This window comes from Macrosteles quadrilineatus, unplaced genomic scaffold (genome assembly GCF_028750875.1).
Source record: "Macrosteles quadrilineatus isolate MER2022 unplaced genomic scaffold, UCM_ALF_1.0 Scaffold_5__1_contigs__length_97177068, whole genome shotgun sequence".
In the NCBI taxonomy this organism is placed as follows: domain Eukaryota; kingdom Metazoa; phylum Arthropoda; class Insecta; order Hemiptera; family Cicadellidae; genus Macrosteles; species Macrosteles quadrilineatus.
The window spans coordinates 67280702-67293462 of NW_026542598.1; the positions used below are offsets into that span (position 1 = coordinate 67280702).

Consider the following 12761-nt stretch of genomic DNA (forward strand, 5'->3'; position numbering starts at 1 on the left):
TTATTCACACACTATCAAAAATTATTTAGAATATTTAATTATTAAGAATTAATTATTAAGAATATTTAAGTTAATTTCAAGTATTTAAAAGTTACTCGGAAAGTAAGAGTTATTGGTTTCCGTCCCAGAAGATACTTAGGCTGAACAAGAGAAAACGCCATAGGGTTGGGTGATGTGGTGAACGGGTTGAGAGGGGAGGGTAGAGTGCTCCTTAGGGTGTGATTTGGCCACCAAATGTTAAATCCTCTGCCACTTAACACTATTTTCCATGAGTGCATAATACCTTTAGAATAATAAGGTAAAAATACTCAATCACAAAAATTAATATTAGTATGGGCTACTTTAAAATATATTAAAACATAATTAATTAAAACTTGGTCTTTTAATATTATGATTATTTCAATACTAACGATCTTCTTCAATATTTGTTTTAGTTATCACTTGTTGTCAATGTGTAATTTACTCAAATATTCCTACGTCCTTAAATTCCCAAGAATTAATTTCTACCTGTAGCGAGATGTATAAAAACATTTTCTAAACCAAGGTTTTCCTAGACGAGGAAGCGGAGCGCGGAGAGAGGAACGCGGAGAGCGGACTCCTCTTGTCTTTAGGTAATTTAATGTTACTGTTTTCCTAGAAGTGGAGCGGAATGCCATGTTAATCGCTTTTCAGCTCTCCACTCTCCTCTTCCGCGTCTAGGAAAATCCGGCTTTGGTAGCATCAATTTCGACAGTCAAAATTATAAAATACTTAATCGTGTAAACAAATAGTTCAATAACTTTGTAAACATGCAATTTACTTTGAGTCAATTTGTTGAGAAACCCGTTTGCTGTAATCTTGTTGGGAGGGTGGATTTTATCTGATGAGGCAGCTCTGGAAGCGCTTGACCGTTGTGAAGTTGACTTCTCCTCAGGTGAGGCACAAGAAACTTTACATCAGCCAAAACTTCAAGAGCTGACTAGACTGTTTGTTCCAATTTGAACTTCAATTTAAACTTTCAGCATCTTGTATGTAAAAGATTGCATTGCGACATTATGATTACGTACATGTCCATGAACAATGATAGTTTGAGTATGCCTTCCTTTGAAGGGACGTATGAGCTCTTTACTAAACGGTCCTTATCAGGGCCACAACATTTTTAACCCACTACACCGGTTCCCAGCCCGGCACCTCTCCTGATAATAGAATCAACATTTTCTAATGGCATTTTTTCGCTTAGCTTTAGTGTTATTTAGTTGGTTGGTATATCATTAGGCTGCTATCTTATAGTGTCTTAGAACTAGACAAATATATTATTTAGTGTGGCTAAGTCTATGCTAATAGTTAAACTTACCTGAACATGTATTCCTGGTTTATTCTTTTAGGAGGGGAGAAGGAGGGAAAATGTAGATAATGGAAGTTTTTTTAACTTGTACTAAAGTTTAAAAAAATAGAGTATAGAAGACACACTGTGCTAACCAGAGGATGCGTGCCACAAGAAACCAGTAGTATTTTATCTATAGGGGAAATTTTCAAATATCAAGAGAGAAAACTGACTGTAGCACAATCCATGAATGGTTCATTTATTATGCTCTTTTTTATTCAATATTTGGCTATAGCTGTTCAATTTAGACGGGGGATGTCTATTTCAGTGTCCTAAATTCGATTCTAAATTTATTCTGTATATATATTCAACTTAAAATTTTTCGTTGTTGTGTTAGTTGATGGGCTGTACTTTTTGTATTTGTAGCAGATAATACTGTCACGAAAATACAATTAGGAAATTTGAAATAAACTAAACGTCTGATTGTTTCTTTATCATAAATCTATGTTATTTTTACAATAAACTACAGCTAAGTACAAATTATTTGTGGTTAAGTAAAATACGTTTGCTTATACTATGAAATAAATAAAATGTACAAAAAAGGAACTGACACAGTTTTAAATAACAATAGATGTAGAAGGAACTTACAAAAACTTAAAGCGACACATAATTTGTCATTCATGCTCAATACAATTTCTTATTATTCCTTCTTATAATATACATGTATCCTGGACTATGCCTTCTTCTCGCGATGTTTTTCATTTCCATTGGGTTCGGTTTTTTCTTATAATAGTACAGTGTTTGCCCCAAAGGGGGTGGTTTGAGGTCTTCGATTTTCTGGGACTCTTTAAAGAACGAGTCCGAGAATGGGTCCTTGGTGGGAACTACGTGTTGTACGAAGTTCTCTTGGTTCTGCACGTGTACGCGAGGGTGCAGGTATTTGAACGGGAACTTGGATCTGAGTTGAGGATGGATGTCCTCTAGGTTGAGAGTGGAGCGACTTTGGCTGGGTTTTCTGTTCAAACCTCCATGAACCTTGACATAACGGTACACAGGATGATTCACTGGCACAAAGGAGGACGGTCGGGGACCCAGAGGTCCTAGAGGTTTGTTCCTACCCATAACCGAGGGATGACCTGGAGTATGAGAGATGCGAAGCACACCAGGGTCCTCTCTAGAAAGAGGCTCGTGCACGAAGTATTGCCTGGTCTTGTTCAATCTTACAGGTTTTAGGTTGACGTAGTGAGGGATTTCGTTGAACATTTCAGGATGCAGTAGATCCCTGGCTCTCGGAACTGGGCGGGATTCAAACACGGAGGATATGGAAGCGTACGATGTCGCTACCGGTTTCCTACCGTACGTTTCATGTGAGTCGTACTCAATGGAGTTTCCGTGGTGATGGTGTTCTCCCGAAAAGGGATATTCGTTACCAAAGTCTTGGGAACTTTCTCTAGAAGGTTTGTCGTCAAAGAAGCTCCCGTTTTCGAAGAACTCTTCGCTCTTGACGCTAGCACTATTGTCTTGTTCAGGACCTGTTTGTCTGTAGTCACTGCGGTCCTCGCCGCTTACACCTCTTGGAGCTCCTCCTCGTTCTTCTAGGCTGTTGTAGGCCACTGTTGACAACGTGGTGACGTCACCATAGTGGTCCCACTCCACTCGGTGTTGTCCACCGCCGTTGTAGTTCTGCACCGGAGTGTCCACCCCCGTCACCTCCCGGGATCCTAGGTGCACCACCTGTGGAGGCTCCTCACACTCGTGGGACAGCGACTCCCGTGACACCTGGGGTCGTGCCGTGGCGTAGGTCAGGGGAGCTGGAGCCTCTCCTGAGCGGTACTGTTCGTGCTCAGGAAACTCTGAACTGATGATCTGAGATGGTTGGAACAATGGGAACCAAGAGCCTGTAACAAAAAAAATCTTAATAAACTCCACAGCAATGACTTGTTTTTATTTGTACTCACAAACAATTGCCATACTATAATAGAGCAGCTGCAAAAAAGAAAGTAAGAAAAAGAGATTAGATATTCACAATTTGACTCCATAACGCATGAAAAATTTACTAAAACTAAATTGATTTGCTACACCCTAGTAAGGTTAATTAGGAATGTTCATATGTCTAAGAACTAAAGCTTCAAGTAACGAGAGATGTAATTGTTTGCAATAAAACTTAAGGGGATTGTCAACAGTGTTGCATTTTAATGTTAAATAACTATTTATGCATTTTATTGTATAATAGGTGTAAATCTAATTGTTGACCCCATAGTTTATGGATAAACTTCAAGTGCGTGAACCCTCGGGGTTTGCAAGTTGGTTTCTAATCATGCTGTTAGCTCTAAATCTTATGCAAGGAGGATATTGCATACTTTGACAATGTGATGTAAGTTTCCTTAAAAGATATCTTCTATCTGATGAAAAAAATCTTAAATATGGATCAATATCACCCGTGAAAACAAAAAAAAAGTTTTAATAATTTAATTAAAAATATCAATTTTGTAAATTGAATTTAGGAAGCTCCTTTAAAACTTCATCAAAATAGAAATTTCTATATTTTAATAATAAGCATCGAAATACACTAAAAATATACAAATACAACAAATACAAGATACAATCTTTAACTATTAAGTTGATCTGTACCAAGCTCAAATAAATATTGTTAATTTATGCTTAAACGTGCTAACGGTGAATGTATAGAACATGAGTTACAAACTATTCCCTTAACAAACTAAATTATTTTCTGTTATGTTCGTTGAAAGAACGAAATTTTCACTTGTTTTGCAATGAAATAAAACAATAACGCAAAACAACACACTATAAATTGGAAATTTAATACAAATTACAACCCCTAGAGACAAGTTCAGTTTGATGTTTATTTATGGTTATTATACCATATAAATTGATACCTTTGGATAGGATTGTTCTAATATCGGGTTTCACCTGAAAATTAATTGATTTTACGTTCAATAACACAATATTAAACACCAATTACTATTCTCAACTAGGCCTCTGTGGGTTTTCAATTGTAACCTCGCATTTACATTTATTTTTTCAAGAAGTTCTTTCGTTTTTCTCACGGGTCTCTTTATTTTAACTATAACTGAGTCATTTTACGTTTGTTAAACCATAATTTAAATGCAACCAGTTTACAAATTAGAGTAATAATGGACTAATTTAACATATCCAGTAAACCAACTATTACAATTTTATCCATTTACGAAAAGGTTTACTAGCGAGATACTAATTGTTGTTAGAATTGGTAAAAATGCAAAACACGTTTGTAAAAATTTAACTGGAGATGGATTTAAATTAGTTTCAACCTAATGATTCCCTTGAATTCTAGAACTCCCAGACAAATTACATTTAGTTGAGTTACATTAATTTCATCGCTTTTTAATTTCACTAAAAGGTTATTTGTAACTCGGGTACTTTTGCTTGACAAATGCTGTATTTTTAATATTTTGAGGCTTAAATATTAACGGTATAAAAATAGCTGTGCTAACAAGATCGTTGTTCATAGCTGTAAACAATGTCTATATAATTTGTATCCATGCTAAAATGTAAAATTGTAATGGTGCATTGGACATTTATATAAAAGCACTAAATATCCGTTCAAACCTATTTGTACCTACAAAATATAACTAGCCAATTGAACCAATCGAATAAATGTGTCAAGCATAAGTAATTAACATTTTTGTTGAATTTGTTTTAGTTTTAGTCAAGTTTGTATGTTATGTTACAAACTTAAATATTTATTGAGACAATAATCTAACTAGTATTACTTTGACGGCATCTTTAAGCGTTAAAGTAATAAGATAATACATACATATTAGCGCAAACATACTGTACTGGAAACATAGCTTAGAAATGTTAACATCATATGGAAATATAATGAATTACATTATACAATGAATGTATATGAATTTCAATTCCATAACCAAAAGCACGGCATATTTCCTTTTTTTTATTAAACTTTCCCCGCAATCATATTACCATAATCTGAGCCCACCCTTCGCATTTAAATGACTCTCGGTTTCCTCAATGTTATTGCAAACATCCGAAACTCTACTTCCATAAACTTGGTACATTTTGGAAGTTTATTACTATGTTTTTGTAACTTAAAAAGAAAATCTAATAAAATATACAGTAATGTCTGTAGATAAACCATAAAAACCTACATTTAGATGGATTTATTACCTTTTAACAACAAGATTTAAATACGATTAGTAACTAAGTAAGTGATAATAGTTAGTAAAATAAAACTAAGTAGTCGATAAAAATTCAAACTGTAAAATATTTGAAAATTCATACTGTAAAAACTAATGGGAAATTCATCTACACCTTGTTGGTCTTAAAGATAATCCTGGATTTTTTGTACATCGTGTGGGTTATTTTTCAACATGCATTATCCAAAAAATTCTATATTTATCTATGAACACTTTGTACTTCATTTCCACCATTCCCTTTCCTTCGCTTAAAAGTAACTACAAGTAAACATTGTAAGGTTTTTCCAAAATCTTTTGTTGTCGTTTTCAAAATTTAATCCAAGAAAACACTCAATATTTTTACTTTGTTTACCTCAAGACCACCAATCGTATATGTTTGTGTCAAAACAGATTAAGAAAAAGGCTGCATGTATTCTTTCACCAAAAACTCAAACATGCCCTGTAAACATTTTAACATTGTTTCGTTATGAAACAAAGAACCCGGAAATAGTGTTAATATAGTGCGTGATATCGAACAACGTAGTTCACATAATTTCACAATCACGAATCCAAGCAAATCAAATGGTAACGCGATCTGTCAGTTTGTCACATTCGATTGCTCGAGCTTTCCCCGCATTCTTGATAACGAGAGTAACAACACGCCTAGCAAAACCATGCGCGGTAAACTGCCGATACGGTGTTTACAGTAACTGCCGAGCAAATAGGGACAGCGCTGAAAACTGTACTGTGATTGGTAAGATCGGTCTCCAAGAGCCATCAATTTATTTCGGATAATGTAGATGTTGAACATAACAGACGAAACCACTACACAACATTTTAGGGTTATGTATCATGTGTTTCCTTGTTACGTGTTTTTGAATTTACAATTAATTTTAAGAGCAATCATTTTTGTAATTCTTGTAAATCATTTGAGGTTTTATTTAATTGGGTGTTTAAATACCTTCAGAAAAGAGGATCACAAGGTATACTGAAAGTGCAATTGATGCTTGTGTTCAACATGAAACAAACATGGTAAAATAAATCAATTCATTCATTTTTTCTATCATTAGCGTAGAAAATACCCTAAACAAAAAATCCAAAAAAGTAAATTGATTATGAAAAAACTACGTTAGTATTTGTTACATCATTATAAGTAACTATTATATTACTAGTAAGTTAAAAAACATTATTAAGTATTTGTTATATTATTATAAGTAACTTTGAATATTATTATAACTAAAATATTTAAAAATATATCATAGAGAAATTGTTGAACTATCACAAGAAATCTTTGAACAATCCCAACAAATTTATGTTGTACAATTTTACATTGAATCCAGCGAGTGAATGTTATTATATGAGATGGAAAAACAAAAGAAATAAAATCATAGCCTAAAACGTCCTGGAGGCGAAGCAAATCTCTACCACTTCAATATGTACAGTGAATACATTGGATCATCCGAGACAAGCCCCAATCCCGTGTGTTATGCTAAATTAAATGTTACCATGAGCGAACTCTTATCTTGTTTTCTAACTGTGTTATGAAACTTTAAACCATGTTTATAGTCAACAATTAATCACTTTAAAAGATTTTTAAATTACAAGTCATTGATAACGGCTGCATTCAACTTATCATTTCAGCTATTCTAAAAACTACCTAACAGTGAAATTAATTTGTTGAATAAGAATTAAGTATACGAAATTTAGTTTGTATTCTTTGAAAAATAACATGAAAAACAGACATGGTTTTTTTTAGATATACGTCATTTACATTTTTTTTTATTCAAGTTCCACTCTTCCTAACCCAAATCCTATTCTAAACCTAGATAGAATTCAAACAAAGTTGGTAGAAAAACTATAAATGTTTTCATTTCATTTCAATATATCTATTCAATATTTGCACAAAGTACGTTGAACTGTGTACGCATTCTTATCCTAGTCGATCCAGTCATTCAATACCGGTACATACTAAAAAAGTTATGAATATAAAATAATACGAAACGAGATAATATAAATTTTATTCCTCTTGCAGTGAACACTTAAACCAATTCAAAAAGCAGATTTTATTTGCTAAAAAAAAAACTCCTGTAAAATAGTTGCTCGTGTAATTGGATATAGATTTCAGTAATAGTAGTTAAAATCTATGTACATCTATCTACATGATGGCTTTTGAGCTGTAATTGACGAAATTACTGTATGCCTATTTTTAGAGAATGGTAGGACATAAATCAAGTGAATTGGGGGACTAAAACGTTAATTGGTATTTAAATGGTTGACCCTTGAATTTTATGACCACACCTAGGTACGAGGAACGATTTTATATTGTGAAAAATTACTATTACTCGCAGAGGTAGATTTTTTTTCAGGCTTACTATTGTACAATAGTAAGCAGTTTATCACATCCTAGGCCCTTATACAACTTATAAGCTAACAAAAATGAGTAACTAAACTTCAAAACATCTCTTTAGATTGGCAATCTAACTACAAGATAAATGAAATCAACAATATTAAGTCCCGTTCTACGTTACCAAAAGGTTTTCAAATATCCACCAACATGATTTGATAGTAGGTTTACCGTTTTCATTGCAGTCCTCACAGTCGGGGTCGTGGTGGTCTCCTGTGACGTCACTGCAGGTCAGGATCACGACCAACAAGAGTCCAAACCGTTTCATCTCCTGGCATCCCCTGTAACTAACACAGCTCTCATCAAACTAAATTAATATATTTAGTTTTTGTGGTCCTAGATTGATTATAAAACACAATAATCAACATGAAATTAATTATTTGGCTAGAATCAAATTGTAATCAGCATAGTAATAAGTACAATTTTTAAAACATAAAATTACCCAGTGGATTTCATCTCCACGTTGAATAACGTTGACAGAAGCATGGCCAATAGATAAATGACATTAGTAGAGAATCATGATTCTCACTCTTTTGCCTTACCGGTACCTGACAGTTTTGACAGTTTGTTATGTTATTGTTTGGTGTGGTTCATTTCAAGACATTTTGCACAGTACTTATTGTGATTTTGAACATTGGTATTCAAGCCCACATCAGCAATAATATGAGTGACTTAACGGAGAAGAGACTCAAGTTGTCTCAAATAGTGCAATCCAACAAAGTGTTCATCACCTAAACGATATAACAGTCCCCTACGACCTTGTACCCCCAACAATTAAGGAGTGAAGGTAGGTCAATCCCTGGATGAAAGTCCAGGTCGGAGCCAAATGTTGAGGAATTAACATTACTGACCCTGTCTCCTGATTGGTCCCTGTCAGGTTTTCCAGGATCCCACACGCGAACCCAGCTCTTCCATCTCATGTCAGTCACCCACACTCGTTCTACTTCAGTCGCCCTCTGCCCCGTTGTTTCTGCCTCAGAACAACTGGGAGTGTTCAATAGTTCGACGTGTGCTATTAATGGATTCGTTCTATCAAGTAGAAAGTCACGTTCCTTGATCTGCTGATCTGCTAAGGCTGAGTAATTGGCAAATGTACGACCGATTGGTAGAATCACCCATTGTGCCAGAGATTATGTAGATCTGACGAGTGGGTATGAACAACGCCCTTGTAATATTCATTGTCAGTTTGTGGTGACTTTCTAATTGTCAGTTTAACCAACTAGGTGTGATTTGTGGTCGAGATTTCACCGGAAGAGAAATATGGTTCAAAGGTGAAACAGTTCAAGGTTGCGGTTGATGTGGACAAGCTTAAAATTTGGTTGGGATCCAAGTGACAAATGCGAGTCTTGTTTAATCACTTTTACACTTGAAAGCTCTTTAATCTGCGCGTCCATGTATGGGAATAGAAATCACTGTGACCTTTCCAGAGGCCGCAAATTGAACCTCGAGGTGTTTATGATTCTACAGTAAAGTAATATCACATACGACCAGTTACAATGTGTACAACGCCTAATATATTGACATATCTACAAGTGCAATGTGTTACTAACTTAAACATCAATTACAACCAGTTTTTTTTTATTTGAAGGATTATTGTGGGTATTCGACAACACGATTAGTAAAATGTTTTTTTTACGTTTTCACAACCGTTTTGACCTATGTCAAAACGGTAATTGAAAATTGAAAATTACCAAAAATTACCAATTAATGTAATTTTCATAAATGGCCATAACGGTAAGTTAAGCAATAGTAAGTTACTATAACCCTGATTTAGATCAGTTAACTATTTTAAAATATCTGAAACTTTGACTCAATAATGTTTTGTGTGAATTCCCTGGTCCACCAATAAGAGTAACAAAGAACCTCAATTGGTTTTCCTGCTGTAATTATCCTTCTGTACAAATGCATGATCAATGATCCATATTTTGAATTCAAATAAGTTATCAACTAGATCACTGACATTAATTTAATAAGTGTTGAAGTCTAATCGCATCACTCCTAGCTGTAAATTTGTTGAGCTGTGGAAAGTATGTTGTTATAGTGAACTCTATACCTTATACAGGCATCGGGTAGTATAAACGCCACTTATTTCTATCAAAAACATTTTTCTATCAACTTCTGACGTGGTGTAAATAATAATTGAAGTTCTTTTGCATATAGCATGGATCACATTATAAATTATTTCAGTATCAAATGTAGATTTTAATTTGTTATACAGACATTATTACTCGCAAATAATACCATGTCCAGTTAAATTATTTGCCAGAAAAATAAATCTGTTACGAATGAATAGCTTGTATAGCTCATGTTATCGTACACTTGAAGACCACGGAGACCTCTTCTGGTGGGGCTTTGACCAAAACCTACACCAGAACCCCCGCAATCTCCCATCAGCCAATTACCTACATGACGGACATGACAAAACATGTCGGACAAACTAACCGGAACGATAAATCAGAGTGGGAAATCTCGTCCTCTCATCAGAGTTGTCACAGTCAATGTCAGTAGGCCACGCTGCTACGGTCACGCCAAGTCTGATTTGCACTTATTCTTTTGTCCCGAGACTTTTGAACCTCGGCCATTTATCAAGGTCGGAGAAAACTGTTTATGTATCTTGTCGATCTGGGTCGTCGTTTAGTTATGTAAGTGCCGTGAAGTCGGACTGACCGATCGGACAATGGTGCTGGGACACACACACACAAATGTGTTCCCACACGGCAGATGACCCAGTGAAAGGGTTACCTTCGCTTTCTTCGCCCCTCCTCGATTTACTTTCTCGCACGACTCGACTCGTGTTGTTTTCACATTCAATATGCAGCCTGGCGACGCGGGACGCCCCCTCACGAGCTACCGGTTCTGCTCTCACGTCCGAGGATCCGACTGTCCTTGGGGATCATCCCAGCCACTCCAGCTGCGCACCAACAACAACACAAAGAAGAGGCAATCATTGGGTTATGTGCATGAGGGTAGCACTTGAAAAAGGTCCGTTCCACTGCCTGTCTTCTGGCGACTGGCGAGGATGATTTGTGTTGAATTGCCTTTTGTTTGTTTAAATCTTTCAAATTAAACGGGGTATAGAGAGAAAATTTAATGTAGTCCGATGAAGATAGACCTAATACCTCAGGAGTACTACCTAATTAACTCAAAACATTTGGCCTGAAAATTGACAGATACATATTTTATCGATTATCCCTTGTCATAATGTATAAGTATTTATAGAAAATAATATGCAGCAAGTATGTTTTCTTTGTTATTGAAATGCACCATTTCAATAGGCCTGCTTACGAAGATCCTACCAACCTGTAAATTTACCATAGACGTGTTTAAAATAATCAAATTTAAATAACATAAGCAAATTACGCTACTGGCTCAAAATTAAACATGTTTTTTTTTATTTTTATGGGTCTGTCAAAATAGTCAAACCAGACGTTACGGTCATTAGTACGGTATAAGATACGGGCCAGTGACGTCATTTGTTTTGATCTATAGGCTACCTCTTCCTGTTATAATAACAGGTTTTCTTTGTGAAAACAGCACAAAGAGGTTTAGCCGTTTTGCAATACGTTGAAGTACGCATTATTCAGCTGTAATAATTTTAAATCATCGCGGTTACATCGTAAGCTGATTTTCCCTTGATCTTTAAGCACATTTCATTCCTCCTTACTTACTTACTTACTGCTTACTGCTGTTCTTCTCCTCCGCAGTCATCAAGAATGGGGGAGGCGTCATCTTTTTCTTTATCTTTATCTTCTTAGTTGTATCTTGGTTTTTTATTGTCTTCTGTTAAAAGTATGGTCATCCAGGAATTCATTTAAACTGTAGTAGGGTCGTTCGAGGAGATAGTTTTTCAGTTGGTTAGCAAATTTTTTCGGGTCTGTAATAGCTTTTAGCCGATGTGGTAATAAGTTGTAAAGTTTCATCCCTCTATATGTTGGGGTTTTTGCTGTTTTTTCTAATCTGTGTTGCGGTAGGTTCAGATCGGTTTTTTTCCTGGTGTTGTAGTTATGAGTTTCTGATCGTTTAGTGGGATTCAGTTTCATTGTTTGGGTTATCACTTCAATCAAGTATAAGGATGTTAATGTGAGAATTTTGTTTTTTATAAAAAATGGTTTGCAATGTTCTTGATAGTGGGTATTATTTAGGGTTCTTATTGCTTCCTTTTGTAATATGAAAATTGATTGGAAAAGGTCTGTACTTGCTGCGCCCCAGGCAACTATTCCAAAGCGGAGGTGTGATTCTATGAGTGCATGGTAGGCAATTTTAGCTGTAGTAAAGTCGGTTAGGTTAGTTATCCTTCTCATGGCATAGATTGATGTAGATAGTTTTTGTTGCAGTGAATTGATATGGTGTTCCCATTTTAGGTTTTCGTCTATTTCTATTCCCAGAAATTTGGTATGGTCTGATCTGTTTGGGTTTGAGTTACCTAGAGGGGCTTTGTTTGGGTTTGATTTGCAGGAAAATTCTATTGTAACAGTTTTGGCGTTATTGATTCTAAGGTCTATTGATTTGCAGAATTGCTCGATATGTTTTAAAATATTTTCTATTCCTCCGTTAGTTATGAGGTGATGATCTCGAGGGATTAGTACTGTGGTGTCATCGGCAAAAATAATACAGTCCGTTCCTGTTGGCAGGTTTTCTGGAAAATTGTTCATATATATGATGAATAGGAGGGGGCCGAGGATGCTTCCTTGTGGAATTCCTTGGGTCATATCTTGAAGTCTAGATTTGGTTTTAAGTTCAATGTTGTTTTTTATGTAGCCTATTTCTACTTGTTGTTTTCTGTTTGTGAGATAACTTTTGATCCATTTTTGAGCGTCCTGTTTTATGTTAAGTGCATTTAATTTACTTATAAGGGTTT

General features: G+C 35.3%; 1 protein-coding gene across 1 annotated transcript in view; it reads right to left on the bottom strand.

The window, feature by feature from the left end:
- Positions 1-1792: 1792 nt before the first annotated feature.
- Positions 1793-12761, bottom strand: part of LOC128995671 (uncharacterized) — a 32736-nt gene continuing 21767 nt past the window's right edge. The window contains exons 3-4 of the mRNA XM_054420689.1: positions 8075-8184; positions 1793-3201 (exon numbers count right to left, since the gene is read on the bottom strand). Coding sequence (XP_054276664.1) covers positions 1988-3201; positions 8075-8184 — 1324 coding nt within the window. The 3' untranslated portion in view covers positions 1793-1987. The remainder of the gene's footprint in view (positions 3202-8074; positions 8185-12761) is intronic.